Here is a 25,894-nt window from a genome sequence, read left to right as displayed (position 1 = left end):
GCCAAGCTGCAGCTCAGAGAAACATAGATATATCTTCACATTCCCCACTGCAGGAGGAAGCAAGGCTACTGTGTCTTCTCTTGATCGTTCTTGATGGGCCATTGGCCTGACTCACAACCTGCTGTGGAGCCCTGCTTGTTATGGTAGGACAACAACACACAGGCAACAGAACTAAAGGAGGAGCGTGCAGAAGAAGCCATTGTATCTTGTCTTCTGCAGAACCGAAGCAGATGTATGTTCTCTAAAACTGTGTTCACATTACTGCCTTAGAGAAGATAGTTTGAGAAACAGTGCATCAAACACTAGTATTTTATTTCAAAGTACGGCATGCATATGCATCGCAGATAACATGTGAACAAAACAAAAAACCTGCACTGCAGACACAGTAAATGCATAGTAAATAGGAGTGTGAACACAGACTAAGTAACAGCCTGACAACCCCAAAAGCAAATACTTTATACAGTACCACTATCTGCAGCAGAGAGAAAAGAGCCAACCTGCAGTGCAGACAAGACTTGCAACTGGATTCACAATATTAATTAATATTCCTATTAAACTCTATAAAAACTTGATGTGCCTTTGAATGTTGGTCATCAACCATAACCATAAAGATTTCATTCGATCTGCCTTTTTTAATTTTCCATTAGGATGGTTCATTGATAAAAGAGTAGATATTTTTTCAATGCGTGTTTAGGTGTGAGGTGGCAATCATGAGATCAGAACCAAGGCACAGTTGTGTTCCAGACTGGCCCTGAATAAATACACTTTTCTGTATAGCGCCTTAAACTCTTGTTCTCCTTAACGTTTGCTGCCAGGTCATTATTAGAGGGTAGCTCAGAGAGGGGTCCTCAGCTCTCTTGCCCCTTCTCCTCTTTCCTTTTGAAAGTCAGCCTAAATTTGCATGTATACATATGACTTACCTTATGCAAATTGGTGTCACAGGCCTACAACTGAAGTCCTTTAACTTTAGCAACAACTCAGGCTGCTGTTACTTGAAAAAGAAGTCCCCTCCCCATTATGATGTTTTCAGTGCTTATTCTGCATTCATCAAATTGAAAGCAGAAAAAATACTTTAAATAATTCATTGTTATACAACTTTAAGTGGAAGACACTTCTGTATAGGAATCAGCATGTATCTGCCTGTGTAGTGTGGCATTTGACTTTGCTAGTGGGAAGGGCCTTCGCTCTGGGAAGCAATGATTCTGCCTGTAGCACCGCACAAGAAAAACAACATTGTCATGGTATAAGGCATTATTCATGGCATAATAAGTAAGCAGCATGATACTGCATGCTGCAAAATCACTCCCATTTTACTCTCCCCTTTCTTGAGCCAGGACCAATAAACAATAAGCATCGCCTTAACGTAATGTGGGAACCAGCACTCACTGTTTTTTTTATCCTAACACAAGAACAAGAAGAGGCCTGCTGGATCAGGCCAATGGCCAATCTAGTTCAGCATCCTGCGTTCACATTAGCCAATCAGATGCCTGTTGGAAATCCGCAATGAGGGTGTGAGCACTTTCCCTTCTTGCAGTTTCTAGTTACAGTGGTACCTCAGGTTAAGAACTTAATTCGTTCTGGAGGTCCGTGTTTAACCTGAAACTTTTCTTAACCTGAAGCACCACTTTAGCTAATGGGGCCTCCTGCTGCTGCTGCACGATTTCTGTTCTCATCCTGAAGCAAAGTTCTTAACCCGAGGTACTATTTCTGGGTTAGCGGAGTCTGTAACCTGAAGCGTATGTAACCTGAAGTGTATGTAACCCGAGGTACAACTGTACTAGTATTAAGAAGCATTAATGCCTCAAACCACGATCAATATGCCAAGAACAAACCTTGTCTTACCACCCTAGTTTTTTCTGGAAAGAAACAAACCATGAGCATTGCTTCACACATCATTGTAAACCAAGGCTTGTGGTTTGTTGTTCCTGGCTTGAGTAAGGGTGGAACAAAAAGGGAATCATTCAGCTGTGTGTGCACCAGTACATTTTTTTCATCACAAGCCATGATTTATGGTTTTCCATGATGTGTGAATGTGACATAAGATGAGTGTAATGTCTTAAGCAGGCTCTTAAGAATTAGCTATCCTTAAAATTTTGAATCGGAACTTGCATACAATATCCAGCAGAGGGCAAACCTACTCCGCTCCAAATCCAGACATGAAATCTCAAAGATGAATGTATGTTGCCTGCAAATGAACACTGTATGTTGCAACTATTTCCTGTGTCTGCTAGACATTGTCAAAATTGCAGCTGAGCTGATGTAGTTTTAACAAATACATCAGAACAAAGTCTGCTTGTAACATCTTGTGTTTCATTTTAAACTTCTACTGCTATTTCACCATTGACAGCTGTGTTTACATATGGGTAAATCAGCATTCCTTTTGCAATTTAGCTTTGGCTCTCTTTCAGGGTTTCACATTTATCTGAAAACATGAGCAACTATACTGTTGTTTCCCACAGCCAATAAATAGTTGGCCCCTCACAGGCACTTCTATTAGCACGCATGTTAAATAGTTCTCTTGAATTTTGTTTTTTAGCTTGGCTCTAGGAGTTCTGCATTTTACACTAGAGGAAGGAAATACTGCCTCTGAGTTTATTAGACATAACTTTTCTTTTCTTTTCTTTTCTTAATTGCCCATTTGCAGACTGTTTCTTGGCTATAAGAGCTATAACGTTTCAAGCATATTATATAATCCTAAAACCACATTTTCTCATAAGGTCCCATTGAAGATTCGAGGGGTATGTTCCAGGATCATCATTCATATGCATAAACCATTATTTTGTTCACATAATCTGGGTGGTAAAACTATAAACTTTCCCTACAATTTGAATTTGTTATCATAACACTACGGATCCTTGTCTAATAATTTATTAATAGCCAAAATGTTGTGATCTAGTGTTCTCGTGATAATCAATAATTGTCACTCATTCCTTTAGAAGCTCCTTAGAACTATCCAAGAATCCTACATTTCCCCCATATTGTGAAGCAATGGGAGATTTGTTGAAGAAGAGGAGTTAATAATTTTGTTTAGTGATTTTGTGTGAGTGCTCATGGCACTATACAAAACCAAGAGAGAATCTGCCAGGGTATTACTGTGGCTAGTTTCTGTAGCATAGTGGTTATCACGTTCGCCTCACACGCAAAAGGTCCCCTGTTCGAAACTGGGCAGAAACACACACACACACACATTATTACTGTGGCTAATTTATAGAACTGGGATGTCTAAACTAGGTCATGTAGTATGGATATCACATAGGTTCTGAGAAGTTTGTGAAAGTAGATAATAAATAGAATTAGGACTTACCCCCATTTCTGCCAAAGATGAAAATATGTTCTGAATTAAAAAGCAGCAATTTCATTACCTTTATAATTGGGATGGGAAGCCTCAGAAGTGAAGGCAAAATGTCACCCTCCATCAAGGAGGTGTGTGTGATTCTGCTCTGTTGCTAGAGGACCAGGTGACCTCAGTGACTCATGGCTTTTTACAGCTACAGCTGGTTTGCCAGCTATGGCCATTCCTGGAGAGGGGGACACAGATAGCCTGGGCAAAGTTATCCACACCCTGTTATCATATGGGCTGGATTATTGCAACTAACTTCACATGGGGCTACCCTTGAAGACAGTCAGGCAACTGCAGCAAGAGTGAATTGACAAGCATGTCTGCAAGAGACAACATTACACTTCTTGTTAAATTGTCTTCACTGGCTGCCTATTAGTCACCAAGCTTAATTCAGGATTCTGGTACAGACACACAAACTTCAATAAAGCTTGGGACCCAAGTATCTGAAGTAACACATTTCCCCATACAATCCTGCTTGACCCTCTTGAGGATGCCATCACTAGGTAAAGGTCAAAAAACAATGTCCTGCCAAAGGACCTTCTCATCATTAGCATCATGGCTATGGAATATCCTCTCTTCCAAACTTCAGCACCAACTGAAGGGTGTTTTTGTTTTTTAAAAAAATACCTTTAAATAATTATAGGTCCAGCCTGGAGGACTGCAGGCTTTCCTAGCTATTAATTTGTATTTGTTTTCTCTGTTTATGTTGTTTCTTGTGACACACCCCAGGATAATACAGAAAGAAGGGCAGGGTATAAATAAATACATAAAATTAGAAATGATTAAGGCTTAAAAAACAAACAACTGCTGCTCAGCTAATTGGAACACCTTCAACCAAAAGGTTTTTTAAATTTAACTGCATCTTTAAATAAATCTTTAAAGAAGGGCTTTGATACAAATGGAATCTTAGAATGACTATCTAACCAAGATCTCTGTCATGAAGCAGAATGATCCATACAAATCAGCCTGCACAATTCTAGCCATTCTGCCTGCAGCTAGGTGTCCTGCAGAAGGATTTTACAGAGCAGTTAGTTTGAGATGACTTGTTCAAATGAACCTTAGGAATAAAATAGACTGGTTCAGTTATTAACTGGCAAAAATAAAAACAAGCAAACCAACCAACCAACTAAGGGAAAGCCCCCAGGCTGCCTAGACACCACATCCTCTGTCTGAGGTAAAGGCCTTATACCTTAATCACTGATGGGAATGGATAAGCCTGGTTGTTGCCAGGGACAGTATCAGGTTGCTTTACATATTCCAGAGATAAGCCAAACACAAAAAACCCCAAGTTTATTGCTAAGCCCTGGTGAAGGATTGCTCAGACTATGGCCTGGCCTGGTCCTTTTTGTATGCTTCTACACTTGTTTCTGCTACAAGAATGTGTTAGTAGTCTTTTAAGGTATACTTAAAGGTATACAAGACTTTCATGTTTTTCCTTCAGCCTAAAGTTCTACTTTTACTTTATCTGGGATTATCACATATGATGAAAAACAGTGTGGGAGGGTGTTAGGGGTGTTGGTAGTTGCTCTGGTTGGGGACACATTGTTCTCCTCCTGGGGTACTTTGTCCATCTTGGTCCCCACCCTGCCCTCACCTGTGGATCCTAGAAACTGTCAGCATGTGACAGCAGCCACATCCCAAGAACGGCTTCAACTGGCCGGCTAAACCAGGTGAGGGTAGCTGATGAGTATCAAAAGTTGGGGCTTGTCAACCTGGGAAGGTAACCTATCTAGAAGACAGAAACCTTTGATCCTAAATCTCTGTTGCCTTGCAGTATATATTTGGGAGAAGGAAAGGCTAAGGAGTAAACCATACAAAAATCTGGAGTGTAGTCCCTAAAATAGTTGGATAGTGCCTTGTACACCTTTTTCTGACAACTCCTGTAGCTAAGCTGGTGTCAAACGTATTGCTCTGATTTCCTTTGGACCACATCAGCAAGGTGGAGAGGATAGATATTGTCCTCTGGGCAGCCCAGGACCTCCAAGGAGGTCACTTCAGTGCTGCTAATGCAGCAGTTTGACTTCAACCCCTCTCTACAGGTACACTCCATTGTCTCTCAGACAGACTGATGCCAACAAGTGGTTTGGCACTAAGGCAGAGTAAAATAAAGTCAATAGAGATGTGAACAGTGGTTGGAGATGGGAGAAAGCATTCAGGATGACTCAAGTCAGAAAAAAATGTTGATCTTGGCCCTAAGGACGTTTGTTATATGTAGCCCTTAGATTTAGGATTTCTGAATATTATTTTAACTGCAGGAAAAGCCTGGAAGTCCCCTGGCCAAGCTTCCCCATGACAGACACAAACAAGCATTTAGGATTTTAAACAAAGCCCTTTTGATCATGCAAATTGACTAGCTCCTGTTCTGACAAAAAATGCACTTAAGAAAATGAACACATAAATCACTTCTTATCAGACAGATCTCTTTGGGGAAATAGAACTTAAAAAGAGACCTGACCACACCCACACAGAAAATAAAACCTCTGCTGGTTCCCTTTTGGAAAACAGAGAGCCAAAGCATAGCATTGTACTTGGGACTTGGTTCTAGTTTATTTTAGACCCCAGGAGATATGCGGGGAGGAGGCGTGCCACTGCAATTTTAAGGAGGCTCCTCTATGCTGGGATGGGCAAATTCCAAGACCTCATGCCTTGATGAGGGCGAGGAAACAAGACACCTTCTCTTAAGTATTAGAAGCAGATTTTCCCAACAAAAAGGAGGCCATACAGGAGGGTCAGAGCTGGACAGTAGCTTGGGGCAAGATGTAAAGATGGATCACATCATTTTATTCTGAATTAACATGGAATAACTGGTCCCACAGCTTCTATAATCACAGCCCTAACGCCATACATAAATATACTTGGAAAGTGTGGGCTTTCTTTAACCATTTAATCAAATTAAATCTTGTATTTCCATCTTCTGCCTTAGAAGGTAGTCAAACATGTTATCAAAGACGTAACTAATAAAGCTTAAGTTATATGCCATATTTTGGAGTAGATCATTTACTATTCATTTACCTCATAACTGCTTTAAGCGCTCATAATTTAAACATGTGGGAAATGCACAGATCTATTTTCCTTCCTTGTTATTTCCCAGCCCTGTTAGAAATTGTATAATTATCATAATCACCATTTCCACCCTAGCTTTTATTTATTTAGGATGGCTTATGTTTGAAATGTTAAAAAAAAAAAGCTGCGGAACAAATAATATATCATAAATTGGTATTTAGATAAAATTGTAGACGGTTGATTAGCAGGAAGCCTCACAGAGCTGCAATTCTAGAACCCTTAACAGAATCCTTTGGGGCAAACAATGTGCTTCAAATGTAAGGTGCTATTGCTTCAACAGCTGAAATCACAGCAAAGAAACAAAAATTCTTCAATGTGTTTTGATGCACCAAGAACTGGAAAGAGAAAATTTAGTTCACTTCTAGGGTAAAATCACAGCCAGCAGTTTCATTTAGAAAAGGTAGGGCTACCAGGGAGCAGCTCCTCCACTGTTTGGGTCAACATGTGATCCATGTATTGATGGAGCTTCTACTTGTGGCCAGCTCACAGTTCTGTGGGTGCTGGGTGGCAGGTGTTGAAACTGCACTCCTGTGCACACTTAAAGGGACGCGAGTGGCACTGTGGTCTAAACCACAGATCCTAGGGTTTGCTTATCAGAAGGTTGGCGGTTCGAATCCCCACAACAGGGTGAGCTCCCGTTGTTCGGTCCCTGCTCCTGCCCACCTAGCAGTTCTAAAGCATGTCAAAGTGCAATTAGATAAATAGGTACCGCTCAGGCAGGAAGGTAAACGATGTTTCCGTGCGCTGTTCTGGCTCGGCTTAGTCATGCTGGCCATATGACCCAGAAGATGTACGCCAGCTCCCTCGGCCAGTAAAGCAAGATGAGCACCGCAACCCCAGAGTTGTCCGAGATTGGACCTAACGGTCAGGGGTCCCTTTACCTTTACCTTTACGCACACTTAAGTAAACCCTATTGAAAACTGCCAGATTTACTTCCAAGTAGCCACAGTCAAGTTCCTGTTGCATACGGGTCTATTTGCACTTTACTTGAATACCCAAAGTGCAGGTCCCTTCGCTTCTGAGACAAAGTGTGTGTCCTAATAGCCACAGCATACTGTTCTACCACCTTACATTTGAAGAACACCAGACGGGGGAACCTTTTACTATAAATCTCCCTTCTCCCTCACCATAATCTGAAATGACACTCCTGAACCCCTAAATAAATAGTCCTTGGCTCACTTGGTGATTAAAAATGGGGTGAAGGGGGTGGGATGGGGGGTGGGAAGAGAGAAAGATCCAAAGCATGAGGTAAACAGGACCACTTTGTGTGAAATATAGAGTGCATTGACCCAGGGAAGTTTAAGTTTATGCTTTCAGCTAGAGGAGGTGCGGATGCGGGTGGCACTGTGGGTAAAACCTCAGCGCCTAGGACTTGCCGATCGCATGGTCGGCGGTTTGAATCCCCACGGCAGGGTGCGCTCCCGTCGTTCGGTCCCAGCGCCTGCCAACTTAGCAGTTCGAAAGCACCCCCGGGTGCAAGTAGATAAATAGGGACCGCTTACCAGTGGGAAGGTAAACGGCGTTCCGTGTGCTGCGCTGGCTCGCCAGATGCAGCTTGTCACGCTGGCCACGTGACCCGGAAGTGTCTGCGGACAGCGCTGGCTCCCGGCCTATAGAGTGAGATGAGCGCACAACCCTAGAGTCTGGCAAGACTGGCCCAGACAGGCAGGGGTACCTTTACCTTTACCTAGAGGAGGTGCAGCTGCTTCCTTAGCTTGTGTGTGTATCAGGGGCCCACCTACAGTAGTGCCCCGCAAGACGAATGCCTCGCAAGACAAAAAACTCGCTAGACGAAAGGTTTTTTCGCCAGCGATTTGCCTCGCAAGACGAATTCCCCTATGGGCTTGCTTCGCAAAACGAAAACGTCTCGCGACTTTGTTTCCTTTGTGTAAAAACCGTTAAAACCAAGGGTGCTTAGCTTGAGCAGCTGCAGTTGCGACTTGACTTCGAGGAGCAACTGTTAGCACGTGGTTTGGTAGCCTTTTCTCAGACTTTGCTCACTTTTGAAGATTTTCCAAAACTTTTCCAGAACTTTTCCAGAACTTCTCTTTCATCCATTTGGTAAGTTAAACTTTTAAAACTTTTTTGGGGGGTTTTGGATTTTGGGTTGGGGTGTTTGGGATTCAAGGACTTGGTGTTGGGAAGGGGTTTGCGATAATCTGGGGGCTTGTGGGCCTTTTTTGGGAATTTTTATGATTTTCTGTGACCACTGGGCCAGGTTGATTTTTTTTGAAAATTTTTCTGAGTTTGAATTTCTGAGTGCTGGCTGGCTAGGGGAACAGTTGGGGAGGTTTCTGCAGAAATCTGGGACCATGTGGGGTTTTTTGGGGAATTTTTATGATTTTCTGTGACCACTGGGCCAGGTTGGTTTTTTTTGAAAAATTTTCTGAGTTTGAATTTCTGAGTGCTGGCCATGTTGTTATTTTTTGAAATTTTTTTTTGTCTGGGTGGGGAAGCAATTGGGGAGGGGTTTGCAGCAGTTGGGGAGGGGCTGGGGGAGCAGTTGGTGAGGGGTTTGCAATTTCTGTGTTGTGGGTGGGTTGGTGCGTGTCTGTGGGAGCAGTTGAGGTTTTTGAAGACATTGGTGATTTTTGAAGCTTTTCCTAAACTTATTTTGCAGCCATTTGAGGTTTCTGAGGACTTCGGTGGTTGATTGTTGAAGCTTTTCCAGAACTTCTCTTTCATCCATTTGGTAAGCTAAACTTTTAAAACTTTTTTGGGGGGTTTTGGATTTTGGATTTGGGGTTGGGGTGCTTGGGATTCAAGGCCTTGGTTCTGGGTTTTAATTTCTGTGTGGTGGGTGGCTGGCTGCTTTTGTATTTTTTGGGTTTGAAGCACATCACTGATTTTTTTTTTCTGTTTCTGAGTTTACGAAGGTAGGAGCTGTGCTGCCATGGGACCCAAGAAGACTGCTGCTGCAGTGGCCGGCGAGAGGAAGAAGGAGAAGGTGACGCTGGAAATGAAGAAGGAGATCATCTGGAAGCACGACGGCGGAATGCGTGTGACGGACATCGCCAGGGAGTACGGCAGGAACCCATCGACCATCGGGACCATCCTGAAGATGAGGGAGAAGATCCTGGCGACTGATGCAGCCAAGGGAGTCACCAGGATCGTGAAGAACCGCCCAGCTGTCCTGGAGGAGGTCGAGAAGTTGCTGCTCATCTGGATAGAAGAGAAGCAGCGTGCAGGGGACACAGTGTCTGAGGCCGTCATTTGTGAGAAGGCCAAGGCCTTGCACGCTGACCTCATCCGGGAACAGCCAGGAACCTCAGCCGAGCCAGAAGTCTTCAAGGCTAGCAGAGGTTGGTTTGACCGGTTCAAGACAAGATCTGGCATCCACAGTGTGGTCAGGCATGGAGAGGCTGCCAGTTCTGATGTTCCTGCGGCTGAAGACTTTGCAGCAGAGTTCCTGGAGGTTGTGACGACGGAGGGCTACGTTCTGCAGGCAGAGGCTGCGCAGGAGCAGGCCTCACTGGAAGAGGAGGAAGCAACTGAGGAACGGCTGTCCTCCGAAAGACTGAGGGACATTTGCCAGAAGTGGAAGGAGGTGCAGACTTTTGCAGATCTACACCACCATGAGAAGCACGTGGCACATGACGCTGGGAACTTTTATGATACGAGGGTCATGTCGTCTTTCAGGGAGCTGCTGAAAAGGCGGATAAAGCAGCAGACTATGGACAGGTTCTTGACCAAGAAGCAAAGAGTGGAAGAGGAGCCTTCTTCGAGTGGTCCCCCAGAGTCTTAGAAAATGTACTGTACACTTTGTTGATTTTTAAATGTTTTTCTGTCATGTTTATAAAGTTAATTTATTTTCCCTTCAATTTTTGAACTGCTCTTTACAGTACGTGTGACTTTAAAGAGCAGTTAATAAACTGTTGTTGTACCAAATTTGGCTTTGTTTGGACTTTTTTTGACCATAGGAACGCATTAATTGATTTTCAATGCATTCCTATGGGATTTCGTGCTTCGCAAGACGAAAAATTCGCTAGACGACAAAAATTGCGGAACGAATTAATTTCGTCTTGCGGGGCACCACTGTACTATAAAACTGATGCAGTTTAAGGTTCGGGGCCCCTAATCCCAGGGGGCCCCCAGAAGCGAATTTAGTGTACATTGCTTGTTTATTTTTACACGACTCAACTTGATTTTTTTTGTGTGTGTTCATATTTCAACAAAGTTTGTCGGTCAGTAGCACAGATGTTGTAAAGGTGTGGTGATCTGTCCTGAGACAACCCCACTGAAGAAGATAACCTCATTGCTGGTTGCTTATATATACACGGGAAGACACCCGAGGACACCAAAACCTGCATTCCTGTACCCGTGAAAATCTACGAAAGCAAATACGTGTATATATATATATATATATATACACACGCGTAAGTGCATGTATGCGCTCTGGAATAATGAAAGTCGGCTTCCAGCCATGAAGAAATAAAGGCGAAACGTTGAGTCAGAGCGAACAGGTGCGGGGGAAGAGGAACTAATGGAGAACAACCTCCGGCTCCCCCGCAAGGCAGAGTCTCCGGAGGCCGAGCCCGGAGCGCGCCAATTCCCCGGCGCCTCCTTAAGTCCCGGCCCGGCCTCCCTCCGCCTCCCCGCCTCCTGGCCCTGACTCGCCTTCCCCGCCAATTCGCCCAAGTCTTAGAATAAAGTTCGGGGCCGGCAGACTTCTTTCCTCGGCGCAGGAGCGAAGTGGCCCCGCGGAGGTTTTTCTTCTCGCCGCAGCCGCCGCCGCCGCCGCTCGTTCTTCGCCGCGCAACATGGCCTCGGCCGAGCTGGCCCAGAAGCTGCAGCGCCGGCTGCTGCGGGACGGCAGCACTTCGGAGGCTCCTCCCGAGGACGGCGACGAGCCCGCGGGGTCCGAGGCGAGCCTGGCGGAGCCGGACGACGACGAGGACCAGAACCCCGTGAACGCCTCCGCGGACCCGGAGCTGAGCGCCAAGCTGAGTCGCAGGCAGGACATCAACGCGGGCGCGGCGCGGCCCCGCTTCGCCCAGATCTTCAATCCTTACACGGAGTTCAAGGAGTTCAGCCGCCGGCAGATCAAGGACATGGAGCGGCTCTTCCGACTGTAAGCACCGCCCTGTCCCCGGCCCTCCTTTCCTCCTTAGCCCGGGTCCCTGTACGGAGTGGAAAGCGCCTGCTTCGGAGTAGAACCGGGCGGCTGCACGTGCGCTTGGAGTTGCATCGAGGCGGCGCGGTTCTCAGCGCCTTTAGTTCAGAGGTGTAAAAAAATAGAAAATCCCGTTGAGCTCCACGGAGTAAGCAGCTCCTCTGCTGCTGGAGATCGGGATTGCATGCAAGCAATGCATGTTTTCTAGGCAGGAGAAAAAACCCAACCCGCTTAGTTCACTAGGATTTACTCTCCAGTAAATGTATGTATGTATGTATGTATGTATGATGGCAGCCTTAACTAGCAAAACGTTCTGCAACCGAGCCTTCACTGGAAGCACGGGCTTAATCCGGTCAAGTACTATTTCACACGACTGCTGGTTTAGTAGCCACGGAAAACGTGCCTTGAAGCTCTTGTGATCTGGGGGTAGGTGTGAATGGTTGGCTAGCGAGAAGCAGCAATTTTGTCCGCCCCCCCCCCCGTTCTTAGTGGTTGTATGAAATGAAAAGAGAACTATAATCTTCTGTATGTTTACTCTGAAGTAAGACCCATTCTGTTCAGCGGAGTTTACTCCCAGGTAACTGTGCATAGGATTGCAGCCTAAAACCAAGAACTGCATCTGTAGAATGGATGTCAAGCTTGGTTTCTTAACTAGGAGTTCTTTAATTACAGCTCTTTTCTGGAGAAGCCTGAGTCTGGGTTTTAGCTTATTTTGTGCAAAGCAGGTTGAGAATAGCCTTGCAGAACTACATGTACCCTGGTCATTGTGGAAAGTAGAGCTTTTAAGTACCCCCCCCCCCAGGTTAGTAGCATTCAGGTGCCTGCACTTCTTTCCTTTGCTACTCTTCCTGCAGTACTGTATAGTCTTATGAATGAGAAAAGGTGAAAAAGGATCTCTATTTATTCTATTTTATTTTTAAAGTTTACACTCACTAAGTTCTAAAACAAGTTGCAGTTTTCAACTTGCAGAACTGGGACCACTGTGTGTGAACTGCACCTCTTCTATCAGTCATCTCAAGGTTTGCTTTTCTTCTGTGGTCTAGCTTTGGAGCAGTTTATACTTGGTAGCAATGCTCAAAAGCCACACTGCAACAACAAAAAAAGTTTGACCTTCCCCATCTCCGCAAAGCCAACTGCAGTTATATTTAGCATGTTCCTTTTAAGTCATGAAATATGACTATTTGTCACTTGTTCCAGTCTTGCTTAAGCACCCTTTGAAAAGGGACTTTTGGGGCTGTCTTTTCTTAGTAAGTCTATGCTAGCATAGCTTCCTTAAGTCAGTGTTGCAATTACGTGTCCCACTGAACTTAGTGGGACTTACTTCCAAACATGCGTAGGATGTGGAAGTGTACTGGGTGACGTGTTCTGAAAGTTGTAGGTTGTAGTTTAATATTGTCTCCTAGAAAAAACACTATTCAGGCAGTGTAATTTGCTAGTAGTTTAAACTGTCTGGGGTGGTAGTGGCGTTTTTGTTTATTACTATGCTAAGTATGTTAGCACTACTTTTATCTAGTTGATAAAGGTTTGTTTTATCCATAAACCTGTAGTCCTGGAAGAAAATGTGACCCCAAACAGCTATTTATGATGGTGCTGAAATAACCATTGTAATGAGGCAGGACAGCGCATTATGAGGTTTATAGCTATAACAACTCCATCAGCGTTTAGTGTTGCAACAAAGATCCCTTGACTTTGACTATGGTTTTTCCCTGATTGGTATTTGTTTTGTTTAAGGAGAGGCTGTTGGTAGAGCTAGGGACCAAGTACAAAGTTGATCACATCCTTGAGATAGAAATCTGAAGACATAAAGCACATCCCAAGCCAAGAGAGTGGAGATTGTGTAACCTGTGAAACTGAAAAAGAGGCACACTTTCTGTTCCACTCCCCTTGAGACAAAGAACTGAAATAGATTGTCCCCATCAGACGGTTGCATAAAACCTCAGAATTAAGGAGAAGCTGCTTGATACTTCATTTCATTTTTATTTAATAACAAAAATTGTAGCCCACCCTTCATAATTTGCTGTAATTGCTACTAACCCACCCACCTGAGCCTTACAGCACAGAGCAATTGCAGGGGGTTGGACTAGATGACCCTCGGGGTGCCTTCCAACTCTGCAAGTCCATGATTCTATCCCAGCACTGAAAGTGCTTCTGAGACCACGCTGCTCTTAAATAACATCCATGTGCCTCTTCTTGTGGTAGGTAGAAAGAAATAACTGCATTTTTGCCAGTACACGGAAGGGCAACTGCACTGCTCATAATGCAAAGCCCAAGGGCAGAATTAACAGAATTCTTTATTACTAGAAGCAAAAAGACAAGCACTGTCTGTGGGCTAGTTATGAAAGGCAGAGTCAAATGCTGTGTATTTTACTTCACTTTAAAACAGGTGTAGAGAACTTTTGGGCCGCCAGGTGTAACTAAATTACAACTCCCATCAGCCCCAGCCAGCATGGCTAATGGCCAGGTATGATGGGAGCTGTAGTTCATCAACCTCTGGCAGGCCAATGGTTCCCCACACCTGCTTTAAACCACAGTAGCAGATGGGCCTTCAGTCTAAGGAAAGCTGCTAGTGCCATAATGGTAGGGATATAAATAAGCTGGGTGTTAACTAAGACCACTCATCAGTCCAAGTCCTGGTTTTCTACTTCCGTTACATGTCAACACTGTGAGCCTCATTAGGATTTTTAAGGACCTCTGTAACAGTAATACTTGTACAGAAGAGAGACGTCGTCTCCCCATCAGAACATTGCAGCAACCAGGAAAGTAGTATCTAGCTTTCCTTTGCAATATTGAATGCACATGAGCCCCATGGGCTATAGACCTTGCAGTCTATGCCTCTTTCGTTTTGGTCTCCACCTTCCAGGTAACAACTTGCTGGTAACAACTGTCTTCCCAGCATGACTTTCCTGCCTAGAGGTGAGTTCTAGTCCAGCTCCCGTGTAGAGTCAGGACATCTCCAACCCTCAGTGCCAAGGCACTGTATTACAAGTGGGCTATGCTTTTCTTCCAGTATGCATAAACATGTCTTGCTGCAATTTGAGGCTATGCCAACTCCAGGGGGATGACAGAACAACAGGTGAGCGAGCAAGCAAGCCGTGTGGATGGCCCAGGTGAGCTGTTCAACAGAGATGGGGAAGGCCAAACTGCTCTCTGAAGTGCCTCCCACTCTCTGTTAAACATGGCTGCATTGAAGTTTGGCAAACCACTCTCTGAAGCACCCCCAACCGCCTTTAAAAGTGTGGGGGGGGGGCTTGGTCAGATGTAAAGAGGGGAGGGGTTGGCCAGGTGTGGAGAATGGGGGCCCGGCAAAGCAGAGGCAGCAGCCCCTAGTAAAAACATAGGAACGTATAATGTGTTTCGTGTCAACAGATCCTTGGAGATTTTGCTCTGTAGAACTAGAGCTGAAGGTGTCAATCACATTTGTTTGTTGATGTGTCTGCTCTAGTTGTGTATAACATTGGGAATGGCATCTTCATTTGTAGGTTCAAAGGGTATGTGTGGTGAAGGTGAGGAAGGCTTAAACCTTTCCCCTTCCTCCAGCTTACCTCCTTATTATATGCCTTTGCCCTAGCCTGTCTCTGATGCCAGAGCTGAGAGAGAGAGAAGCAATGGAAGCAACTGAGAATGGGGAGGAAGGCAGGTGAGGGGGGTGGTTTTGACATAAATATGAAGAAACTTCTCCCCACTTCACATGTCAACAGGACAAACACAGCAACTAGAAGCTTGGCTTCCTACCTTGGGTCTGTCAGAAAGCTCAGGAGCTGGTTGGGTTGGGTTTTGGAGACCTCGAGGACTGTAGCATGTGGGGAGGAGGCTTCTTTGAAGCACACAGGGGAGATCTGGCAGTGCAGACAACTGCTGATGCAACTTTCTTTGTTCAGCCCTAATTAGGTATTGATAAGCTTTGTTCACAGTCGCCTTTACCTTCGAATAAAACCATTTTTCATATTGTAGAAGGCACAGCGGCTAATTAAACAAAATCGTCTTGGGTTGGGGAAACGGCGGATAATTCCAGGAGGGAAAAGAATAGTTATGAGTGTCTTCCAGATCAAATAACACCTAGGAAAACAAAGCAATTATTATTCAGCGTGGGGATTCTACGGAAAAGGGTTTTCCTCAGTTTTGCCAGAAAACCTGACAAATGCGCACAGTGGAATTTTAGCTTTAGAAAACTTGGCTGGCTTCAGAGTCCAACATCCATTTGATATTTGTTTAATGATGTCCATGTTATCTTGTTTTTATATTCTGCTGGAAGCTGCCCACAGTGGCTAGGAAAGCCTAGCCAGATGGGCAGGGTATAAATAATAAAATTATTATTATTATTATTATTATTATTATTATACCAACTTGTATTTAAAGACTTAATAACAGTTTTACAGAACCTCCATGGTGGTCTACTGAAGCCAGTGACCAACTCTTTATGCTTTAGTTTAGGAAAAACAATTGACAGCAGAAGTAACAAACAAAATAGTTTAGTCTCAGGTGGTCGTATCTGGAAATGCTGTCCCCCACTCCTCAGACTTGTCTTCAACAATCAGTGAATAAATGTGGGATACTTTGCCCTGAACATCTTGGTTAATAGCATTCAATGTTCTCATTCATTCTTTTTGACCTTTTTTGAACCCAGCTCTAGTGCTGGCCGTTTGCCACATACTAAATAAGCTCCAAAGGCCAATTGTGTGCTGTGAAGAATATTTCCTTTTGCTCCCTGCACGTCAACATAATAAAGCACATTCTAGTTCTAACATTGCTAGTCATCCAGAAGAGCGATTTCAGATCATAAGAACATAAAGAAGAACTTTGCTAGATCAGACGAAAAACCCATTTAATCTAGCTTTCTGTTCTCACACAGTGGCCAGCCAGATACCTATGGGAAGTCCATAGCCTTCTGCTACTCAGGATTCTTAGCAACGGATAGTCAGAAATTAGCTGGGCAGCAGTCACATTTTGTGACTGGCAACTGGCTTTTTGCGACTGGATGGAAATGTCCAAGTACCACCTTTGGTGCCTAGCATCTTCACCTGCCTGTCCAGGTGATCCAGGGGGTCTGCAGGGTAGCGTAGCAGCAAAAGACACATCTGGCTTCTCCATGAATTTGTTTAAACCCCCTTTAAATCTGTCCAGGCTGGTGGCTATCATGATGGCAAGTTTGATGCTAAACCACAGACACTGTTGACCATGGTTAATAAACCATAATTAAAGTTCAGGTGTCTGACAGACAACCACTTCAGCTATGGTTTGCTACACCACAGAATAGTTAAAAGCTCCAGCAAAAGCAGCCAAGGCTTGTGAGCAGTTTCAGGTGGGCTGTTGTTGTTTGTTTGGTTGTTGCTGTTGTTGTTTTCCTCTTTATAGGCTACTCTGCAGCTTTTAGAGGGTGATGGCTTCTTAACCATAGCTGAGGAGGAAGTCTCTATTCACATATTATACTAAACGATGGTTAATATTAATGTTGGGTGGGGCCAGAACCAAGAGTCAGTTGTGCACCCTGCTTTCTCTATCTCTACTGTTATCCTCCCCCCCCCTTGCCATCCATTTAGAATTAGGCCAGGGGGTGCCAGCTCCCTACCCCTACAAAGGAAGGATGACATCTTGAAGCATTGACAACTTAATATACATTACCAGAAGAATAAAACACATTCATCTGTAAAGAATGGCTACAATACTTTTCTGAATCTGTTTCTTGCTTTTGTTTAAAGTAATAATGATCTGAAAAAGTTACAAGTGATGGATATACAGGAGTGAATCAATGTTGAACCTTAATACAACTAGGAAAATCATGCTATGCCTAACATACAAATGGCTTCGTAATTATTCTTCTCCAGGTGCTTGCGTGGGGCAGCAGCTATATGTTACATTTTGCGTGTTTTCTCGACAGAAGTATCCACATGCAAAACAGCTTTCAAATATCAGAATCTGGGAACCTCCATAATTCCAGTGAAGAAGTTCAAATCTATTGGCTTGTATATGTGGGCATCACTCATCTATAATTGTTAGTGGAAATCATTCAGCCTGAATGATCTGATTTGTTTCAAGCTTCTCGCCAAAGAAAATTACTCTCTTCTGATGATTTAAAATGTTCATCCTCTTTGACTGGCAAGAAATTAAAGGAGTAAGGAGAAATCACTGCCCCTATCAGAGCAATGTGGGCGTATCCTGTCCAAGACCATATTTAAAAAAACAGCCGCCCTGCCTTTCTGGCTCTGGCATGATGTGTAAATATTGCAGCGAAACTTGACTGATCTGTGTTGTGTTTACACGATTTTACTGCACTCAGTAAGCAGACCTGTTCCCTGCTGTCTAGCATGTAGGCTACAAATATACCCTCTTGGGGTGGGGGTGGTGATGTGTAGACTGTGAAATGGGAGTCCGCCCCCCCCCCCCCATTTTGTTAGTGCATATTCTTGAAGGGATACCTAGTCTTTTGATTTTATCTTTGGCTGTGATCCAGCTGTGCTGTGGCTTGCTTCCCTGTCTGCCAGACCACTGCCTTTGTGCCTTTTCAGCCAGCTGCTCTGGGTAGTATAAAGTTCTTTACTGCTGTGTTAATCTGGCAAGAAAGATTGCCGGCGGGGGGGGGGGGGGGAGAGTCCCCAACCGAAAAGGGAAGTGCCTCTTTTTAAAACCTCATCCATCATTCTTCTCTGCCAGAGATACCAATGGACTGCCATGTGCAGTAGTCAGAAGGGATAGGTTTGTACAGTGATGGTTCCGCTGCAGATGCAGTGAGATATTTTAATTATGAGAGCCTCTGAAAATAATCTCTGTACACTGTTGGTGTGATTTACACATTCCTTCAGTCAAATTATTGCATGATAGTGTGTGGGAGGGGGGGGCACTGTATGAAAGAGTGGAGCAGGGCTTTCTGTTGCTACCACCACTACTACTACCTTTTCTGTTTTGATTAAACACTCCTCTTTAATTATATAGGGAATGTGCCAGATCTGCACACCCAAAGCCTGACTCTTTTCAGCCCTAGTACATGCCAGGAAGGGAGCAATGGTATGACATTGCAATCAGTCATCCTCCTGTGTCAGCCTGTTGGAGAAAAGGAAGTTGTAGTTGATCCTCCAAGCACTTCCAGATGTTTTGCAAGCACTGAAAAATAGTCAAAAGTCCTCACTGTGAAAGGAGTTACAGTCTAGATGCTAGAATTCATGGGCAATTTTTGCTAGTGTAGAACACAGGCTCGGCTGGGATTGGGAATGGTATCTTAATCTACTTTTTCCACTGCAGACAGTGTTTCTTTAGATCCACAGCAGGGCAACAACTTCATTAGGACCAACCAAAACATCGTAAAATAGTGAGAATACTTTCAAGCTCTCCAGAACTCCACCTCAGGCTAGAACAGCCTTCCTCATCCTGCTGCCCTCTAGATAGGTTCTACTTGGAAAAACAACTGGAGGGCACTAGGTTGGCAAGACAAAGCTAGATATTCTTCAGAATATCTACCTTGATGAAGCTTTCTGGAGAGCCTGAAAGCTTGCTCACTTTTTTTGATGTTTTGGTTAGTCCTAATAAAGATACTGCCTGACTGTTTATACACCCACACCCACCTGAAACAAACACAAATGTATGTCTATAAATGGACCAGCCCGGGTACCCAAATCCTTTTTATTTTTTTAAGTGTTACTCTTTCTTTCTTGTTATGCTAATTAAAGGTAAAGGTACCCCTGCCCGTACGGGCCAGTCGTGTCCGACTCTAGGGTTGTGCGCTCATGTCACTTAAGAGGCCGGGAGCCAGCGCTGTCCGCAGACACTTCCGGGTCACGTGGCCAGCATGACGAAGCTGTCAGCATCGCCCTTGAGCCAGTGCACCAACTGGACTCATGCACTTCAACCCCGACTGGGCTAGGCGAGCTGGGTAGCACTGCCAGTGACCTCCTTTCTCACAGGGACAGGTCACGGTGCTGTGGACTCACAGCTTAGAGCTGAGAGCACCGGATTCACTTGCACAATAATACAGTCGTTGCGCAGCAGAGTTTTGCAGAGTCTTGCAGAGTATAAACCACTCGGAGAGCAGCTCTGTAGAATATCTTCCTTTTATTCTGCAACTACAACTATGATACAAAACTATATACAGAGCTAAAAGATCTAAGCATAAATCAATGCTACACTGAGAGTCTGCAGCTGCTCTTAGCAGCAACCTTATCTCTAGACACGATCTCTAACACTCTCTCTCTCTCCGATACACTGACTGACTCACTCGCTGACTGATTCACTCACTGACTGACTAAGTAGAAAGCAGAACATTGCTCCTCCTCTCTGTAGAATCAGCAGGCTCCTCAGGAGATTCTTGGATATGGGAGGGGTGAAATCTCCTCAGAAGCTTCTCTGGCGAGCCAGCACCAGTGCAGCACATGGAAATGCCGTTTACCTTCCCGCTATAAAGCGGTACCTATTTATCTACTTGCACTTAAGGGTGCTTTCGAACTGCTAGGTGGGCAGGAGCTGGGACTGAAAGACGGGAGCTCACCCCGCTGCAGGGATTCGAACCGCCGACCATACGATCGGCAAGTCCTAGGCACTGAGGTTTTACCCACAGCGCCACCCGCGTCCCGTTATGCTAATTAGACACCCTTAATTTGGAATACATCTAATAGTTGGTTTCGCCAGCCCCTAGGTATGCCTCTGGTTGTTAATGGACTCTCTAGTGTAAAATTTGTATACTTCTGTTGAATACTATATTGCTGCTCTTGAAGCTTGACATAGTTTTAAGTTCATGTATTATTAACAGGTATCTGTTCCAAGTATTAAGGGTGATTATTTAAATGAGATTTTGTAAGCTCTTGAGTCTTCAATTTAGACAGTTCCCCTTCCCGTCCTGTGTTGTTTTCCCATGTTGCATTCTAGATTAAAAACTCTTTTGCTCTTGTATTTTGTAAAGCACATTCCTTGCTGACGGAACTGCAATAAAATCATAATACTGTAAGAATTGGTCCTTAACGAATAGTTAATACAGTAAATAAGATAATATATAAAATAAAAAAATGCCACTGATTTTTTTTTTCATGTTTGGAAACAAAAAATGTCTAGCCTCAAAAACAGAGAGTAGAGAAAGGTATTTCTAAATTTTCTAGATTGACAACATTGAGCACATGAAATGAAATCTGAGTTGCTGATGTTGGAACATTACAAGAGAGCACACTTTAGCCAACCTTAATTGTTGGTTAAAATTAGTAGCTGTTGCTTAGACCAGCAGCCTTCTCATTTCTTGTATCAACAGTAAGAACCAGCAGGAATTTCTAAACCATATGTCTATTATCTCTCTCGCCCTGACCTAGCCACTGTGATCCATGCGACGGTCACCTCCAGACTGGATTATTGTAACTCGCTCTACGTGGGGCTGCCCTTAAGACTGACCCAGAAACTCCAGCGGGTGCAGAATGCCGCGGCGAGACTCCTTATGGGGTCTTCGCTGCGAGATCACATTCAACCGGTACTATACCAGCTGCACTGGCTCCCGGTGGAGTACAGGATCAGGTTTAAGGTGCTGGTTTTAACCTTTAAAGCCCTATATGGCCTAGGACCCTCGTACCTACGGGACCGCCTCTCCTGGTATGCCCCACAGAGAAACCTACGGTCTGCAAATAATAACATCCTCAAGGTCCCAGGCCTCAGAGAGGTTAGGCTGGCCTCAACTAGAGCCAGGGCCTTCTCGGCTGCGGCTCCAATCTGGTGGAACGCTCTGTCACAAGAGACTAGGGCCCTGCGGGACCTGACATCCTTCCGCAGGGCCTGCAAGACAGAGTTGTTCCACCAGGCCTTTGGTCAGGGCGCAGCCTGACTCCCTCCTCTGGCAACCTGCTTAGAATCTTGCTTAATTAGTTGCCATTAATTTGATTTTAATTGATTTTTATAATGTAATATTTTTAGAATGTGTGAATATCTGATGGTTTGATTGTTGATTGTTGTTAGCCGCCCTGAGCCCGGCTTCGGCTGGGGAGGGCGGGATATAAATAAAATTTATTATTATTATTATTATTATTATTTCTAGAACAAATGTCTGCTGATATGTAGGAGGCATATGCTGGGGAATTCTTTTGGAGGGTGGGTAGGAGGAGTGAGGCTGGCAAGCCTGGTGTATTTCACTTTGTTCTTGACAAGTGCTATAGTAATTTCTCTTTCTTTCCACATTTTTGCACCACCTTTCTGAGAAGCTCAAGGCAGCAGACCTCCCCAACCCCCTCATTTTACTGTCACAAGGCTGGGCTGGTTTGCCCAAGCTCACCCAGTAAGCATACACAATCATAGAATTGACATGACCAAAAGGGCCATGTGGTCCAATCCGCTGCAATATAAGAATATTTTGCCCAATGTGGGGCGCAAATCCACGACTCTGAGATTAAGAGACTCATGCTTTACCAACTGAGCTATCCCTGATCAAGTGGGATACGAACTCCCACCTCTATGGTCTATGCTTTGAGGTTCTATTACAATCAAGCGCTGTACAAATGTGAAATGAAATTAATGAATATGCCTGGTGCTATATTCACTATTTCATACAGTCTGTATTTGGCTTTTATCACACAAAGCTCACTTAAAAAAAAAAAAAAAAGCTGTTAAGAACTGCATCCATGTAGCATCTCCTTTGCCTGGCATACTGTTATTGCATACTGGCTTGAATCGGGAAGCAGTTGGCTGCACACTAGCTGTGTAGAGCAGTTACTACCCAGGTACAATCTCAAGTGGTCTCTGCTTCACAGCTGTCTTATGTGGAGCAGGTTACTCTTTGAGATTCTGGTGTTTCCATGGTCTGCCTTGTAATTAGCTGGCTGTTTCACGATGAGAAGTCTTCCAAAACTATTATGGTCCTGTTCCTCACAGTTTTGGAGAAACTCTTCAGAGTATTGCAGCTCACCTTCAAACCGTTCTCTGCTCAGGGCAAGCTGCTAGTTACAATAAGTTCTGAAGATTGAGCTTGTGAGTCTGCCTTCAGGTCTTGCATTGCTGATACCTGCAACAACGCTTCATTAGCTCAGTTTCGTTTATGAGGTGGTCAGTGTGGCAAGAGGCAGGAATGCCTCTAATTGCTCCTGCATTGCTAGGGTTAGGCCATTCGACTCTCAAAGTAATATGTGGTAGATACTGCAGTCAAATACTCTGAAGCCAATAATACCCTTGTTTAGGTGGCAGCCTATATTTTTCACTGTCATTTTAGGACTGTGCAGACATTCCCTCTGGTTCTCTGAACCCCTAGACTGGGATCATATACAACTTAAGTGCATTTGCTTCTTCACATGCTTGGGAACTCAGGAGCCATTGGGGATCCTGATCAAATGGAAGAGCATCCTATGTGTGTACAATTCTATATACCGTACATACAGCCCCTTTCACACTTCTGCTGAGTCCACATGGAGGACCGAGACAACAGGTGCATCAACGGAGGCAGAGACAGCAAATGTTCCATTTCTTTCTTCACCTGTTCAGTGCCTGCGTAGTCCTAGTGCCATCTGATAGCAGTTGCAAATACATGGACATACACCCACCCCCATGGTCTCAACTTTTTGTCCTTTGCATTACAATCATAAACACATTTTTTGAAAAAACGACTTGTCTTTTATTGTTGCTGTGTTGATGTCATTTTTTAAAAATGTACAACTGTTGGGGCTATCACTGAAAATCCAAGATAATAGCAACTTCCTTTGAGTATTGCTTTTTCTCTTTGTAAGGGAGGGAAGAAAACACTTAAGGAAACCAGTTCTTTGATACTGTATCACAGCTGTTTACAATTAGACTCTTCTTTTTTTGAGGGGGGGGGGTAAAAATAAAATTATTTCTTTGTCCTGTTCCCCTTATCTTGATTTCCTTGTGTCTTGGGATTTGGTTGCTTAAATCAAGGGGAATTTGTTAGTTTTGGGGCTTCACAAAATTTTGTTATATGTCCTTCTTTGTTACATCTGAAACAAGTAACTCTCTTGGATGGAGCCTTGGCCTCCCTCTTTAGAGTGGGACATACAGTTTGAGCCATTGGGTTCATCCGTCCTGGTTGGAGGGCTTTTCAAACACTCCTTACAAACATATTCAAAAAGGACACGTGGCTTCTAACTGCTTTTTCTCTCTCTCTCTCTATCACTGGGAGCTTGTTGAACTGGGTCAAGCCCTCTTTTTTCACATAATGTTAACACATTGATTGCTATCTCTGCAACAAAATTGTAGCTTGGTCTGCATGAATCTTTTGGTGTGGTACCTTACATTATTAGCACTGAAGAAATTCCATTTTGCTTTTCAGATTTCATTTCATCCCTCAAATTAAACAGATAAGCATCATGCATTCCTTACAATGTTATACTGATGCCAGCAGTTTTTGCTCCCCTAATTCTGGCTCTTTTTTTCCTTACAAAAAGAAATTTAGGCTGCAATTCCATGCCCACTTATCTGGGAGTAAGTCCCATTTAACTCAGAATGTGCTTTTGAGGAGAGATATTTAGGATTGCACTGTCAGTCACATCCCTCAAGAGAGGCTGGCTTTCGAAATACTGGCACTTAGAATCCTAGATATTTCTTAACAATTAATTTCACGTAAGTTGAGATTAGAATTGGCTTGATGCTTTGTGGGCAAAGATGGCATTAACAGAGGAAAGGTGCTCTGAGCATTTTGACTTACTGGAGGCCTTGTACCCAATGTTGTTCAGGAATTCTAAGAAAAGTCCATTTTCGAAAAGCCCAGTCTGCCATCTTGATTCAAAATGATGTTCAGTTGTATCCAAACTTATGTGGAAACTCTCCTCCTTGATCTTGCGAACCATCTTGCAAATTTTGGTTATGATATCTTAAGAGGTGTTCAATACATAGGAGATAGACAAAACAACTTTCCAAAACATATAGTAGATTTCATCCATGGTACTGATTGAAGCATAGGAGGCTTTACTGAAACTCTAGGGGAAGCTCTGCCCTCTTTATATGACTGAAATTATACATGCAGCTTCCTGTAAAAGAGTGTGTTGCAAATTAGTTTATTATAACTTCTACCCCCCTTGCCCTTCAAATAATTTCACAGGCAGCTTACAAAAATAAAAATAAGAAGCTATAATTTAAACAAACATGCACATACTAAAAGCATATTACAAAAAGAAGCATAATATCACCAGCAGAGATTGATTGAATGCATTGCATTAGATTAAAAGGCCTGGAAGAATTTTAAAAAGATGTTGCCCAATGCTGAAATGACAATGTAGGTGGCAGGCAAGCCTTGCTGAGGAGAACCTTCTTTTAATTAGCAGCACCACAGAAATGGTCCTTTCCCATTAGCCAACTGTTGCATGTTGGGTGTGGTGGCAGGGATACCCAGATAAGGGCCTCAGATATCAAAGTCTTAGTATCTAGGCAGGCATATTTGAAGATGGGAGTGCTAGCCCCCAAACCAGCATTTTGAATTGAGGCCTGAAATGGACCGGGATCCAGCGCAGTTGATGCAGCACTGGTGTGGTACGATCATAATAATGGTACTCATAATAATGCCTGGTACCGTGTCACTCTGGAATGGCAGAGCGTGGGGCCTTAAAACAACTTCTCCCTTTGTGGGGAATGCTGCAGGCCAGCGATGTGATGCAATCTTCACTCCCTGCAGGAATTTGTGCTGAGCTCTTTCTGCTCTGGAAAAACAAGTTTGTCTTTCTTGCTCCACACCCACAGAACGATATTCTCTCTCTCCTCCCCCCCCCCCCCATTTAAATGTCTCAGTGCTGCCTCTCAGGACTCAGTGGAGGAGGAGGAGGAGAAACATTATCTCCCTCTAATTCCTTTTGTATTGTGCTGAGCTGTTTCATCTGCTTCCTAGGTCCTACTGAATTGAGAACAGATTGAGTATTCCATAGCCACTCTGCTTTTTGAGGCGGCACAACTTTGGGAAGCTGTGCTTTGAAGGCTGTCTCTGGCACAGCACACACTAAACTCCTATTGTACTGCCGGGATAGTGCATTGCTTTGCCATTGCTGGCAAGACCCAGTTTCTCACAATCCCTGCTTTGTACTGCCTGTGTGCTGGAATGACAGATACGTGAGACTTGCTCCGGTGGCTGTGAATCCTGAGTACACTCAGTTAACCCCTGTGGAGCTATTGCTCCTCCTGCAAAGCTGCCTTCCTCCTTGTGCACCAGCATCCGAGCCCCTCTTTTTCAGCTTTCAGAACATTGCTTTGAGCTAGAGGAATGGCTGTAGCTCAGTGGCAGAGTATTTACTCTGTTCGCATGCAGAAGTCCCCAGGCATCTCTGGGTAGTGCTGGGAGAGACTCCCATCTGAAATCCTGGAAAGTGACAGCCAGTCAGTGCAGAACAGGTATGGGGAGCCCTTGGCCCTCCAGCTGTTTTTGGACTACAACTCCCTTCATCTCTGCTCATAGGCCAGCGGTGGCCAAACTTGGCCCTCCAGCTGTTTTTGGA

The 25,894-nt window shown here is 44.2% G+C and overlaps 1 protein-coding gene across 1 annotated transcript in view; it reads left to right on the top strand.

Annotated features, from left to right (window-relative positions):
* The first annotated feature begins 10,980 nt into the window (after positions 1 to 10,980).
* EFHD1 (EF-hand domain family member D1) overlaps positions 10,981 to 25,894 on the top strand; it is a 28,714-nt gene continuing 13,800 nt past the window's right edge. Inside the window, exon 1 of the mRNA XM_081864636.1 lies at positions 10,981 to 11,474. Within this exon, the coding sequence (XP_081720762.1) occupies positions 11,164 to 11,474 (311 nt within the window). The 5' untranslated portion in view covers positions 10,981 to 11,163. The remainder of the gene's footprint in view (positions 11,475 to 25,894) is intronic.

Source organism: Podarcis erhardii (genome assembly GCF_964252035.2).
Source record: "Podarcis erhardii genome assembly, chromosome: 5".
NCBI lineage: Eukaryota > Metazoa > Chordata > Lepidosauria > Squamata > Lacertidae > Podarcis > Podarcis erhardii.
The sequence above is the reverse complement of the archived record's forward strand: the minus strand, read 5'-3'. Positions and strand labels throughout refer to the sequence as shown.